Source organism: Sceloporus occidentalis, unplaced genomic scaffold (genome assembly GCF_023333645.1).
Source record: "Sceloporus occidentalis isolate IW3139 unplaced genomic scaffold, rSceOcc1.0.p SCAF_45, whole genome shotgun sequence".
In the NCBI taxonomy this organism is placed as follows: domain Eukaryota; kingdom Metazoa; phylum Chordata; class Lepidosauria; order Squamata; family Phrynosomatidae; genus Sceloporus; species Sceloporus occidentalis.
The window spans coordinates 4,881,997-4,895,601 of record NW_028317025.1 but is presented as its reverse complement, the minus strand read 5'-3'; the positions used below and the strand labels follow the sequence as shown (position 1 = coordinate 4,895,601).

General features: G+C 39.1%; 1 protein-coding gene across 1 annotated transcript in view; it reads right to left on the bottom strand.

The window, feature by feature from the left end:
- Window positions 1-8,537: 8,537 nt before the first annotated feature.
- LOC149289505 (HAUS augmin-like complex subunit 8) overlaps window positions 8,538-13,605 on the bottom strand; it is a 46,869-nt gene continuing 41,801 nt past the window's right edge. The window contains exons 11-13 of the mRNA XM_089490552.1: window positions 12,441-12,582; window positions 9,257-9,398; window positions 8,538-8,670 (exon numbers count right to left, since the gene is read on the bottom strand). Coding sequence (XP_089346678.1) covers window positions 8,538-8,670; window positions 9,257-9,398; window positions 12,441-12,582 — 417 coding nt within the window. The remainder of the gene's footprint in view (window positions 8,671-9,256; window positions 9,399-12,440; window positions 12,583-13,605) is intronic.

The following is a 13,605-nucleotide window of genomic DNA, read 5'->3' as shown; positions in this document are numbered from 1 at the left end:
GTGCTGGGTGCAAAGTGCTGGGTGCAAAGTGCTGGGTGCAAAGTGCCAGGGCTGGGGCAAAGTGCTGGGTGCAAAGTGCCAGGGGTGGGGCAAAGTGCTGGGTGCAAAGTGCCAGGGCTGGGGCAAAGTTTCTTGAACAGTAATAGTCCACCTCTTTCCAGAATGATTGGGGTTATTTTGTTTCATAAATATTGTGTTTGGGTTCTTGTACTTTGAAAATATTGTTTTTTTATTACATCATAACAAAATAAGAATGTTAATGTAAATTTTAAGTTGTTTTTTAACATCCAGTTCATTAAATTTTAAATAAACAAAAAATGTGCATATTGGTTTTTTTTATCCGATTAATCGATTAATCGAAAAAATAATCGGCCAACTAATCGATTATTAAAATAATCGTTAGTTGCAGCCCTAACTCACTCACTGATAAATCCAAGGTCCACTACTCCATACTACTCCTACTGGACCTATCTGCTGCCTTTGACACTGTGGACTTTTTCTCCTTTAAAATCTTCACAATCTTGGTCTCCATGACTATGCTCTCTCCTCGTTCACATCCTACATTACTGATTCAGCCTCTCTCACTTCAGTAACACCCCCTTCCCCTCTCAGTTGGGGAACCTCAAGGTTCTGGGACCCCTCCTGTTCTCACTTTACACTACCTCGCTTAGCTACCTAATCTCAAGCTTTGGCTTTCAATACCAGTGTTAAGATGACACCCATATTTACCCTCAATTGATCTCTCTCCCTCTGTCTTAGATGGTGTAACTAACTGCCTTGCTTCTGTCTCTAACTGGATGTCTCCTACCTTGACGCTGCTGCCAGACTTATCTTTTTCTCCCACTGGTTTATTAACACCTCTCTCCTCTGTAATTCTCTTCAGTGGCTTCCTGTGTGCTTCATGATTCATTTCAAAATCATGACTCTCACTCTCAAAGCTCTTCACAGCGGTTACCCGACTTACATCTACACACTCATCTCCAAGAACATTCCTACTTGGCCTCTCCGATCATCCAATTATCTCAGACAGTCCTCTATTTTGATTTCTAGTCTTCTCATGCATGCTTGCAAGGTTTTTGGGGGCTGCCCCTATACTCTAAAATGCTCTCCCTGGCCTGCCTGTCTTTCAAAAAAAAATCTCTCAAAACCCACTTTTTTAAGGACACCTACAAACTTACCCATTAACACCCTTCCTCCCATATTTGCTGGTCTATCCCTAACAGCGGCACTTTTACCTCTTGTGTAATACACCCTAACTCCCTCTAGATTGTGTAGCTGCTTTGAGCAAGGCCTTCCACAACTCTTGTTTCCGAACTCAAATTGTTAAATATATATATATATATATATATATATATATTCCTAAAGCAACATGGAAGGTCCACATTAGTCACATTTGCCCAATCACTAGAATGAAAAATGCCTTTGTCTACTGTAATAAAAGTTCTTGTCATACTGGGTGTGTTCAACCGCACGCTGTGTGAGAATAAAATGTAGCGTGCAGCCTCACGTATTTAGTCATCAGACGGAAACTGGAAAAAAAGCAGGATGGCTACACTCAAAGTACATAGAATGGGTGGTAATATGGCAATAATGACACTAATTAAGGGAATTGAATCGAATATTGCTAAAAACTAAGAATGCTTCCCATTCTTGATTACTGTATATTACTCTCAACGATTTCCCTGAGGACAACTATTATTTTTACACATCATCCTTTACATTTCACAGTTCCTAGAGTTCTTTAATTTCCAATTTTGTGTGAGATTCTAAGACTTGCCGTTTGGCACACTGGGCAAATGCCAGGTGGGCTGGTGGCCAACAGTATCATACACATACCTTTACTGCTCACACGGAAGATTCAGACCTTCAGTGGGGGTAACATGGCCACACTCTACGAGAGCCCTGTTTGGCCGAAATATTGCTTTTTTTTTTTTGCTTTCTCTAAATAAAGTATCCTAAAGATTGGAAGCTGTTTGGAGTGCATGGATCCCTTTTCTTTGTTCGTGTGCTTCAAGAGGGTTTATGCTGTCCCTTTTTTCCTGCTAGCACCCAGCTTCCTGGGAGTTGAGTGCAGAACCATTTTTTTTATGTATGGAATTTAGCAGCTGCTGACCAGTCAAGGCTGCTTTTTATTCCCTAGTGTGGCCATGCTTGTATACTTTATGCTCGTTTTCCCCTTTAAATTCCTAAATGGACATTTATATATTTTCATCTTTATACTATATGCCAAGCCAGCAATATTTTCCCTTACTTTTGTGTATTCTTTTCTAAGAACGATTTTGAATTGTCTCTTTAACCTGCGGTTGCCAGGAGATGGATGGGGGCATGCAACGGATGGAGGTAGCGTTAGCCCTAGGCTGTCTTGAGTTTGAATGAAAGAGGGTGGAGAGTGATCATGGATAAACATTGCTCCCCCTGTCTTTCTCTCTACTCTTCTACCAACTCTGCCTTTAGCGAATAAACCCTGCAGTCTCTATGCAAGTCCAGAAGGACATGCATATCAGAATCTACCATTTCAGGATCTAAAGAAAACCATTCTTTTATTATATGATTGCTCAGTTTCACTATATTGTTTGTGCTCTTACATCTATTACATATATTATATATTCGGTTTCAATAGCAACAGCCTATCATTGCCAGATTTAGTGTTACATGACAATTAAGCATTCTCTAAAAATTCTGTAAAAGGCCAATGTTTACATGAATAAATAATCCTTTCTGGGAATGGCTTAAACATTCAATAGTACTACGACTGATGTACGTAATGCTGCAGTTAGATTTAAGTGTTACATTTTGCAGAGTAAATGGAGCAGCACTTTTACGATCAACAGTGAAATATTTCAAACTTTGTGAAGACTGCAAAATGAAAACCAGTAAGCAGTAACAAGAGCAATAGAAAACAAAGTAGACAAGGGAAACAAGACTGGTCCTGCAAGTAAAACATAAAGGTATTTTAACAGATAATTAAAAAGAAGAGGATCAGAGAGTTGTGCAAACACATGTAATCAACACAGATAAAAGGCAGCTGTTATATGAAATAGGTCTGTTACACGGACAGAAAAGTATGTATGCACCCAATAATCATCCTCAACGCAAATCACTTGTCTTATCTCAAAGATCAATAACTATTAACACATTCCCTAACCCCATAGAGTATTATACAGTTCTCTGCTCATTAAAATACGTAAAACTTTCAGAGCTTAATAGTTTCCTTCCCTCCTTTAAGCAAAATGAGTAATTATCTGGAAGGCCTTTTTTTTCCCCATCAACGAAAGGCATAATTGAGACAACTAAATTAATGTAAAAAATGACATACTGTTTTCTCATGCAGTGTAATTGTGTGTGATTTACTTATTTTATGAAATAAAAGGGACTATGATATTCCAGGGGACTGCAGGTCTGTTGCAAAAGGAGATAATGTAATCTGATCGATTTCTTTTTTTATTATCCCAAACAATCACCTTAATACATAGTTAATATACAGTTAATGTAACCTCCACTATATGAATTTAGGATACTGAACTGAGAAATGAAAAAAAAATGATAGTTTCCCTTTTTATTCATTTTAACTTGACATGGTTTTCACAGGAAACTAGGTGACAGTGCTTATCACCCAACCTCTTCTAATGTAGCAGAGTCAAAGAACAGCCATGGGGATGTGAGTTTACTGTACTCACCCTTTCCCATACATTTCCTTTGATGGACAAGTTCAGGAATTGAACCCGATGGTAAGTGTGTAAGACGACACAATACTGACTAGGTAAAGTAAAAAGGGAGAATAAAAAACATCAACAAAAACAAACTTTTAAGCAGAACAGAAATCATTAAAATGTATTGGAGTGGAGCAGTTTACATTTGGAGCTTCCTTAATGCAGTGGATCCAGCTACTATAATACTAGCCCCTCATTGAAATGACATTGTCAAAATTCTAATTCTTTTTCCGGTTTTCCTCCTCATTCTCTCCTTTTTTGTTTCCCTTTTCTCCTCTCCCCTTGCCTTGTTCCTCTATCCCTGAACTCCCTTTATAATCTCCTTACCTACATTCTTTTAATTATTATCCCCAACTCACCTTTCCTCTCCTGAACTCAACAGGAAGACTTTACACATGCACACTGTGGTCTAAACAGACCCCCGCATGCAGCATTCAGGAGAGTCAGGCCTGGATCTGACTGTAGGTGAGTATATCACATGCAGGGAGACACACTCGGCTTTTAGCTGGGGGAATTCAAGAGGTTTTTGCAGAATGCTAAAAACCTTTTAATGTATTAAGGATGCCGACTGTGATAGGGGCCCCCACTCTTTAGAACAGAGTTTCTGCCTCATAACATCTTAAACAATAGATGCAGATAATAATGTGGCTTTTTCTTTCTCTATTGATCTCTCTTCCCCCTTTTTCCTTTCCTAACCATCCCTCTTTTCTCTATCCATCTTACTTTTCTCGCTTCGCTCTTTTTTCATATCTCTTTACTTTTCCTTTTCAACAGGACCAAGAAAGGCCCTTCTCTAAACAGGTGCCACAACGTTCGAAACATACATTTTAGACAATTGTATGCTGTAGTATTAAATGCCTTTTGCTGGAACTAAGGAGTCTAGCCTAAAACCTGAACAGCAGCCCAGACCATTATGCCTCCGCCAAACAGTAGGCGCTATGCATTAAGGTAGGGAGCGTTTTCTTGTGCTTCCAGAAAGCAAAGCATGCTTCATCACATAGAACACATTTCCGCTGTTCCAGAGACCACTCCAAGCCTGGCATATTGCCCCTTGGGCCTGTAGAAAACAACTCATGAAGCTAGTTCTTGTGGTGGTGTTGCTTGCAGTGGCCGAGCCGGAGTCAGGATGCATACCCAAGCATCTCCAGGACTACTATGAAACAGACAAAGGACTCATCTTTTGCCAAGAGATCCTGAACCACCTCAACGGTAAGACAACAAAGGTTAGAGCCCACAAGATTATGGATGTTGTTATTGAGGAATGCTGAAGGGAAAGTGTGAAGTTACATAGATGATGCACAAGAGAAGCACCACAGATTTTGGGTGTGCTTGGAGGCATATTTACTATTATTCAGTTAGTATGTAAAATGTGAAAATATCTTAAATATATGTAATAAGTTAAACAACAATAAATACACACGATTGGGTCGGAGGAAAGCTTTGGCAAGCTCTGACATTAAAGAGCAGTACATGTTTAGAGCAGAAAATGTCTGTTCATTAGGCAAGCCTGTGTAAGATGAAGGGGCTCTTAAAAATTTGCACAGCTTTTACAAATAAACTATACTGACAGCAATTTGTTAATTAGTATGGCCGATGAGTGAAAAGGGACGCAGGATTTGAGCACAGCGATGGATTAGAATTGTGCACTCAAGTTGCTGAGAGTTTCCGGATACCGTAGCGAGGCAGCTGATCCTACTGCAGAGTGCCCTGTAGAGCAGGCACCACCTGACTGGCACATGATCACAAAGAGGAAATCATACAATTCCCAGTGTTGTCACGATAACATGATGGACAAACAGTCCCGCATAATGCTGCAACAAACTCAAGCCAATAGTCTTATCGAACCTGACATTTTTCTATTTAACCAAATAAGAATTACAGAAGTGAATACTACGAGGCCACACAGTGAAAACTGAACTGCAGGATGACATTGGACCGTTATAAAACCAGTGATTATTTCTGATCATCTAGCTTTGTCTGCAACAGGCCCTAAACAAATACAGCAAAGCTCTGAATTTAAGGTACCCACCTCAACATTTGGACGGTTTGCATGTGATAAAAATGTTAGGATAAAAAAAAAAAAAAATACAAAAAACATTGCACTTAGGTGTCTTCCTTGAACCAAAGTTTGGCAGCATGGGTCTAGCAGACATTCGTGTACCAAAAAAAGGAATATTAAAACACACAAAATATTAGCGTCCTTTCAATTTGGAAACAAAATTTACGCAGCTCTCAAATTTAATGAAGAATATTAGCAGAGGGCAAGAAGGCGACGGAGATTTTAGTAACCAAGTTACCTTTTTCAAGGATTAGAATCCATCCATAACTTTATGAAACATGAAATAAAACAAAGCGATTGTTACATTTTTATTGTGTCAAGCAGGTAAAACAGTCTAAGATTTTATTTAACCAATGGGAGACAAAATAAATCTACAGTGAAGATTTTTGGCTACTGCATAACTTTTGATTTGATGATCAGCTCCTTGTAGATCCCTGAAAAATGCTTTTGCACAGGTAACACAACCTTAACCTGTTTAAGGAATGAAAGTTTATATGGTCCTTAACCCCTTAATGACAATTGACGGTCCGGGCACGTCACCCGAAAACGAAGGGTTAACGACAATTGACGTGCCAGGACTGTCATGACTTTAAACGGGTGCAGAAAGCGATCTACGTTGCTGTAATGCCTAGACCTCGAGGCATTCAGCAGCACCACAATCGGCACTAGGGGCCATGTCTGGCCCCTCCCTGGGGCGTCAATATCCGCCATACATTGTATGTCGTTTTAAAAGAGTTTAGGAGGCGATCAATGATCACCTCCTAAACTTCAATGGTGTCGCTGGAATGCCTCGACCAGGAGGCATTCAGCGACACCAAACACTTACCCCAGGACTCCGGAGAGCGGTCACAACCGCCACTGCGTGTGTGACTTCGCCAGCCGCGAGATGGCGGCCGCCCTGTAAAAAAAAAAAATATATATAAAAGTTGAAAGGTTGCTAGACGGTCTCCAGACCCTCTAGAGAACTCTGGCTCCACTTGCAGGTTGAATATAGGTACTGCATTCAACCATGCAAGTCAATGGAGCCCAGCTTTCTAATCACAGTGTGATTAGTAAAAATAAATTAAAAAAATTAGAAAAAAATTGTTTAAAAAAAACCAGTAAAATGTAAAAATAATTTCCCACTGATGTCACTATCAGGGGAACCTTCAAGTTCCAAAAAATGTAAAAAAAAATTCAAAAAAGGCAAAAAAAATATATATATATATAAAAAAAAATATTTTTGTGAGCAAGTCCTAAAATTAGCACATTAGCTTAAAACAATTCTCGCATGGAAAGAGTTAAAATACTGGCATATTAAATGCCCATGGGGTGTCTACTTTTAAAAAATGTATGATTTGATGGGGTAAATTGAATTGGCCGGGTTCAACAATGTCCCAATTAACATGGGGGAAGGATGGCCACACATCTAATTTCCAATTAGAAAAATGCACACATCCCAAATGTGGCCTTTTAGTTCCCCCAAAAAAATGACAAACCCATGCATGTGGGGTATCACTGTACTCAGGAGATGTTGCTGAAAACATATTGGGGTGTCATGTGACAGCGGCATATACCAGGAGCTGTAAATTCATACATAAAGTAGGTGTGTGGGGAAAAATACACAAAAAATATGATTTGAAGGGGGAAATTGCATTGGCCGGCTTCAAAGATACCCGAAATGGCACATGGGGGGAAGAATTACCAGATTTTTAAAAAATGGCTTTGAAATAGCAAAAAGCTACCTGTAACGTGTAGAAAAAAGCAAAAAACATAAAAACATTGGGTATTTCTAAACTCAGGACGAATAGTAGAAAATATTTAGCAGGTTTTTTCATTATCTTTTATAGATGAGTAAAAGATTTTTTCAACTAAAAATTTGAAAAAGTCATTTTTTCTAAATTTTTCACCATATTTTATACTTTTTTTAATAGTAAATAATATGATACAATCAAAACAATGTCATCTAAAGAAAGCCCTTCTTGTCCTGAAAAACCCCAATATATAACTTGTGTGGGTTTAGTAAACGGGAAAGAAGAAAATTACAGCTAAACACAAGCAGCGCAGAAATGTTAAAACGGTCATTGTCATGAAGGGTACCAAAAATAAAATCAGCCTTTGTCACGAATGGGTTAAACACTTGATACACCAACAGATGTACAGTTATTACCTGAAAAATGAAGTCACAACAAAAAATGTTTGAATGAGTTTAATCATAGACAAAACCACATTTGATATACAAGGCAAGTGACACAGAATGGAACACCTAGTATGTACAGGCAAACAATTGATTCGAGATCACTGTCCAAATGCATTAGGGTTTACAGGGGCAAAATACCCTTTGTCATGAAGGTTTTATGAACTCCAGATTATAACTGCCCTTTGATTTCTCTTTCCTCAATGTCAGTCTTTCTCTAAAACAATACAGGATCGTAGAAGAACAGTTTGTGGTGTGAACATACTGCAGGGGCAGAATTTCCTCTCTGTGCCTGGGAGAAACTAGATGGATGTTAAGATGTTCATTCAGGGCTGTTCATGATTAGAAACATTGTATGAATTAAGGTCGGCATGAACGTAAATCTTATTTTGGGGGCAACATTTAATATTGATATATAATAATTACACAATGTTTACTATAATTTACTAAATATATCCGAACACCAGAAAGCTTGGAAAACTCGTTTCCACAGTATAAAGAAAAAAAAAAATATCAAACACCAGTGCTCTGTATAGTGTAGACCGTGTTCGCAACTGCAATGAACAACCTATTTTCAGGGATGTTTGTAGGGTTAAGGAATGGCCTGGTCAAAATACCACTGCTTCACCACATCCAGCTCACAGCTTTCCTCCACAGCACTCTGGTTCTGTAAAGAGATTTCTTTGTTGACTTTGAATGATAAGTCCAAAACCTGGTGGAAAGTCCTGCAAAGAGAGGAAAATATTTTACAAAGAATGTCTCTACAACGTTGAAAGATTTCTAATTAATGAATCAGCGGCATGTCACCTGTAAACCACAGGCTACTTTTGCTTTAACTCATAACACCCCATGCCGAGTGAGCTGCCATGCATTCCACTCATTCCAACAGTCCAGGATTAGCATAGTTATCCAGGATCTCTGTTGGATGGCTGATGAATCTTATTACATCCCATCATGTCAGGATTCCCACTACAAACCAATTTATTGTGCTGTGTCCGATGGTTTTCTGTGGGAGCAATTATCTGTTGCAATTATCTCTCATCTGGCAGGCAATGATGGCCAAATAAGGCCTGAATAACAGTAAAGAAAATGTGACGTGTTAGGGGAGGCTATAAAAGGCACTATTTCATTCTTTCCAGGAAATTAGTGGGGGTAAGTTGCATTTAGGAGAGGTGCTGTGGGGGGCAGTTTGTAGGTCGAAGCTAACAAAATCTAGATTCTGGTCTACAGCAGATCCTGGTCATTATGCAGCACAAAAAATAGGCAATGTTTGGTCAACAAGTGGTCAAAAACCCCCATCAGTTTAAGTACCGTGAAAGTTCTGCATCAGTCTTGCGCACAGTATCTTCCAGGTCCTTGATTGTGCCAAATAATTCTGCATTTTCCCCAGATGAGGATGATACAGTATCGTCCAGGAGTGATTTGGAGATTTCCAAGTGTTTCTGCAGCTCCTCTGTTAAACACATACATAAGAGCAAAATAAGCTAATGACAATATTTATGCAATGTTTCACCTTGTGTTGCCAGTAGTACTGGATCTACATTTCTTAATACTGCCACAAATGAATGCTAAAAACAAAAAAAAGTTACATTGTCATGAGGTGAGGGGGCTACTTAAGCATATGATTCTATTTAGTAGCACAGATTTTTACAGTTTTGTCTATCCGTGCGAATAACTAACGCAACATTGGAAAAACAAATGTTATTTTTTTCCAGTTTCTAGGACTGCTTTTTAATCATGTGACCAGTAATAAAATATGAATGAACAGGCTGCCTTCTTCCATTGCTCCGTGGTGCAGTTCTTTTGCTTATGTGCCCATTGTAGGCACTGTCGGCACTGGACAGGTCAGCACGGGCCCCCTGACTGCTCCGCTGCTACCCAGCACCATACACGACAAACTGTGATGCACTGTGTTCTGACACCTTTCTATCAGAACCAGCATTAACTTTTTCAGAAAATTGAGCTAAAGTAGCTCATCTGTTGGATTTGACCACACGGGCCAGCCTCGCCCCCCCCCCCAGCATGCTTCAATGAGCCTTGGCTGTCCCCATGACCCTGAGCGGTTGACCGCTTTTCCTTCCTTGGACCACTTTTAATAGGTTCTGACCACTGCAAACTGGGAACACCCCACAAGAGCTGCAGTTTTGGAGATGCTCTGACCCAGTCGTCTAACATCACAATTTAGCCCTTCTCAAAGTCACTCAGATCCTCAGATCCTGCTTTTAACACATTTAAAGACAAAATGTTCACCTGCTGCCAAATATATCCCAAGCACTGACAGGTGCCATAAAACCAAGTCTATCGGTGTTATTCACTTCAACTGCCAGTGGTCATAATGGAATTATACAGCAATCAACCATAACATTATCTTTACGGCAATTATAGGGCACACATAAGAAGGTATACATTACAGTTACAAAGCGTTATACTCTCTCTAAAAATAAGGCATGACAGTAAACACACACACACACAAAATAACCCACACAATATATATTTTATTATTTTTTCCTCTTATTGGGGCTCATAACAGCAAGGGGGAAAGTGCCAGCCAGCTGATCTAACCGGGGGAGGGCTGACACCTTCTGGCCCAGAGGGAGCAAGTAAAGCCAAGTGGCCCCATCGGACTCATACACACTCATGCTACAAACAATTAAACCAACACACACTCCCTCTAACAAACATGTATATTATATACACTCACGCTAACACAGATCCTTATGCATATGCACTCAACCTTTGACAGGCTAGTGGTGTGCACGGGCAAACCGCTACTTAACTCATGACATTCAGTTTTGTCACGATAGGATTTTTGGCACTCATTTGTACGTAGGAATGGAACATTAAGCCTTAAGTAATGCTTAAGAATAGTCTGGTAATAAGGCCATACAGTCTCAGATAGGTAGGACCATCACAGGTTATTCCACCAGGGTATTGATCTGCCGAATGCTTTAGTTGATTCAAGCACTATATGCATGGTTTAAGATGTGTTCTTGTAAAAGATCTGTGTATGTAAGCCATGCGGATCATCAGGTCAAAGTGCAGGCACATCTGACAGAGGTAACACAAGCCCCTGCTGCCAAAGCCACAACCCTAATATGCTCCAGTGTTTAAGTGTTTTCAAAGCAATAAGGTACAGTACAGGGGCTAAACAGAAATCCTTTGGAGTAATCTATTTCTTAAAAGGTTTTTTCAAATTAATGCAAATAAAACTACATTGTATATGACTGCAGATAACAGCAATATTTACCAATTTAACAGTTACTATATGGCCAGGGCTGAGCAGCAGTGCAGAAAAATGGTATAAAGCATCTGCTATTCATTAAGTCATACCATAAATTAAAATAGGTGTGCCAAACATCCCAAATGGGAAAGCCCTGATTACTCATTCCAAATGCTAAGTGTGGGGTGTGTTTAAGTCATACTTGAAATAAATTGAAGTGGGTGGCTAAGTGGGTGGTGACCCCCACGCATTTCATTGCTCACATATCCCTCTCTGTAATGTGTCAAATGGCAATGCTCAACTCCTTGGTCATGTCTATACAATTCCATCTTTTTGCCAGAGTTCCAGAATTGATTCTAGTTTCTGACGGTTTAAATAAACTACCATTTGTAAACATAGGGTTCCAGGTACAAAAAGTCAACTTCCGAAATCTAATAAAAAGAATGGTCATCATTGCGTGGCCACAATGTTATTATTATTTGGCATACAGCCCGACTTCTGTTTGTCCATTGCCTTCAGGAGGGTAAATCCCTGCCACCGTAACGTGATGCAGAGCAGCCCCCAGGCAGACACAAAATCTGAGTTAACCCAGACTGCTCGTTTTGTATGTAGGAATGATCAGATAACTATCAACTTTACTGTAATTCCGGTTATGTGAAGCACGTCAAGAAGCTTAACCTAGATAATACAATTCTTCATGGACGTGGGCTCCAGAGCTTCCTAATCAATTCAGCGATATAGAAAATAAAAATATTACCCTCAATGCACTACTTTTTTAATTGGACCTTATGTTGGACAGCCCTACACAACAAGTGAACAGTAGCTGTACTTTCCTTCCAAGTGTGTAAGTGAATACTTTGTTGGATATGGAGTGTGTGTGTATGTGTGTGTGGGCAGAGCAATACTTCTGCATGAACAGAAATTCTCTGAGTTGTCTACAAAGTGTGGGAGACAGGGCTGTGCAGAGTTATGCTCAGAATTTCAAAACTTCTAACAGCTCCGTTCAGGCAGAAAGGCAACAAATTAATGTACACACTGCCTTTTTGTTTCCCGTCCAAAAAATGGTTTGAAAATCTTATTGTGAAGGGACTAATTGCAACCGAGAGACGCAAAGATCCTTGCTTTATTTTTCAGCCAGAAAAAGTATGCCCTGAAAGAAGCCACGGCTAGATCAACATTTTTAGCCTCTCCAATAGTTAGTCATTGTGGAAGAGGTGGCAAACAGCAAGGAAAAAGATATAGCACAAACTGGAATAATGTATGAAATTTGCATACCAAGGTATCTCTGCCGGGTGCCAGCAATATGAATATCCTTTATGGGCAGTTGGTGTCTGGTACAGTCAAGAGCCAAGGCAAATGTTCGGTAATTGTCTTTGAAAGTTTCTTTGGCTTCGACAGAGGGCGCCAAAGCTTCAGTCTGAAACAAGTAAATAGCTGTTAGTGAAAAATAAAACAGCAAGATATTAAAAAGCTGATAATGACCAATAAAAAAAAAAAAAAAAAAAAAAAGTCTTTTGATTTGTTTTGAAATAAAACAATATCTTGCTGCTTTGCCTAATGTGAAATATACATGCAATATAGATGTTTTCAATTCATTGTAAGGTTGCTATTAAGAATAATATACATACAGTAACTCATTGTAAAGGAAATTACCAATATTGTATTTTTTTCTGGTACAAATTTACAACACTTAATTTAGGTTGACATTCTACGGGTACAATTTGGTGTGTTGCTGTAAAGTCTTTTTATATAAAGTCTAATGCCACAAAAAAGTAGCACAATACCCATAGGACCAGTTGCATCAGGGGGCTCACACACACACAAGGCTTTTTACAATCTGTTCATCTAAAATCAAGGGAAAGTGGAGGACACTGAAGATGAGCTGGCCAGCCATTTAGCAAGCCTGGTATAATATTACCACAAAACAGTGAAATGTGCTACATGTTAGTGAAAGTAATAGGTGAAGTATGTCACACATGGAAACAGTAAAAGCAATAGGAATGGCCTAAAGAGCTTGTTTTTTTTCTATATGTCCTGATTAACATGCTCAGCTAGAGCTAGATAATTATTTGGTCCCCTGGGTTAATATGTAATTAACCAAAAATCATTAACCAAAGCAATTTGAAAGCGGAACTATGACCTTCAGCAGCTAGCAGAACAACATTTTAAAACAATTATAGAATTATAATCTATTCATGTGAAATGCATAGCTGTAATTGTTATACATTTGAATGGGACTATTTTACCTCTAACAAAACAAGATCCGTAGATGCGCAGCAGTCCTAGAGTAATTAATACATTTCCTGGCCCGACATTTTCTCCTTAAGCCTTGATCTATGGTCCAAGCGAATTGTAGGTCTATCACATATTGAAGTCAACAATTCTCACCAATTTATTTATTTAATTTTTTTTAAAGGCTTCATGAAATTGCTCAGCAACG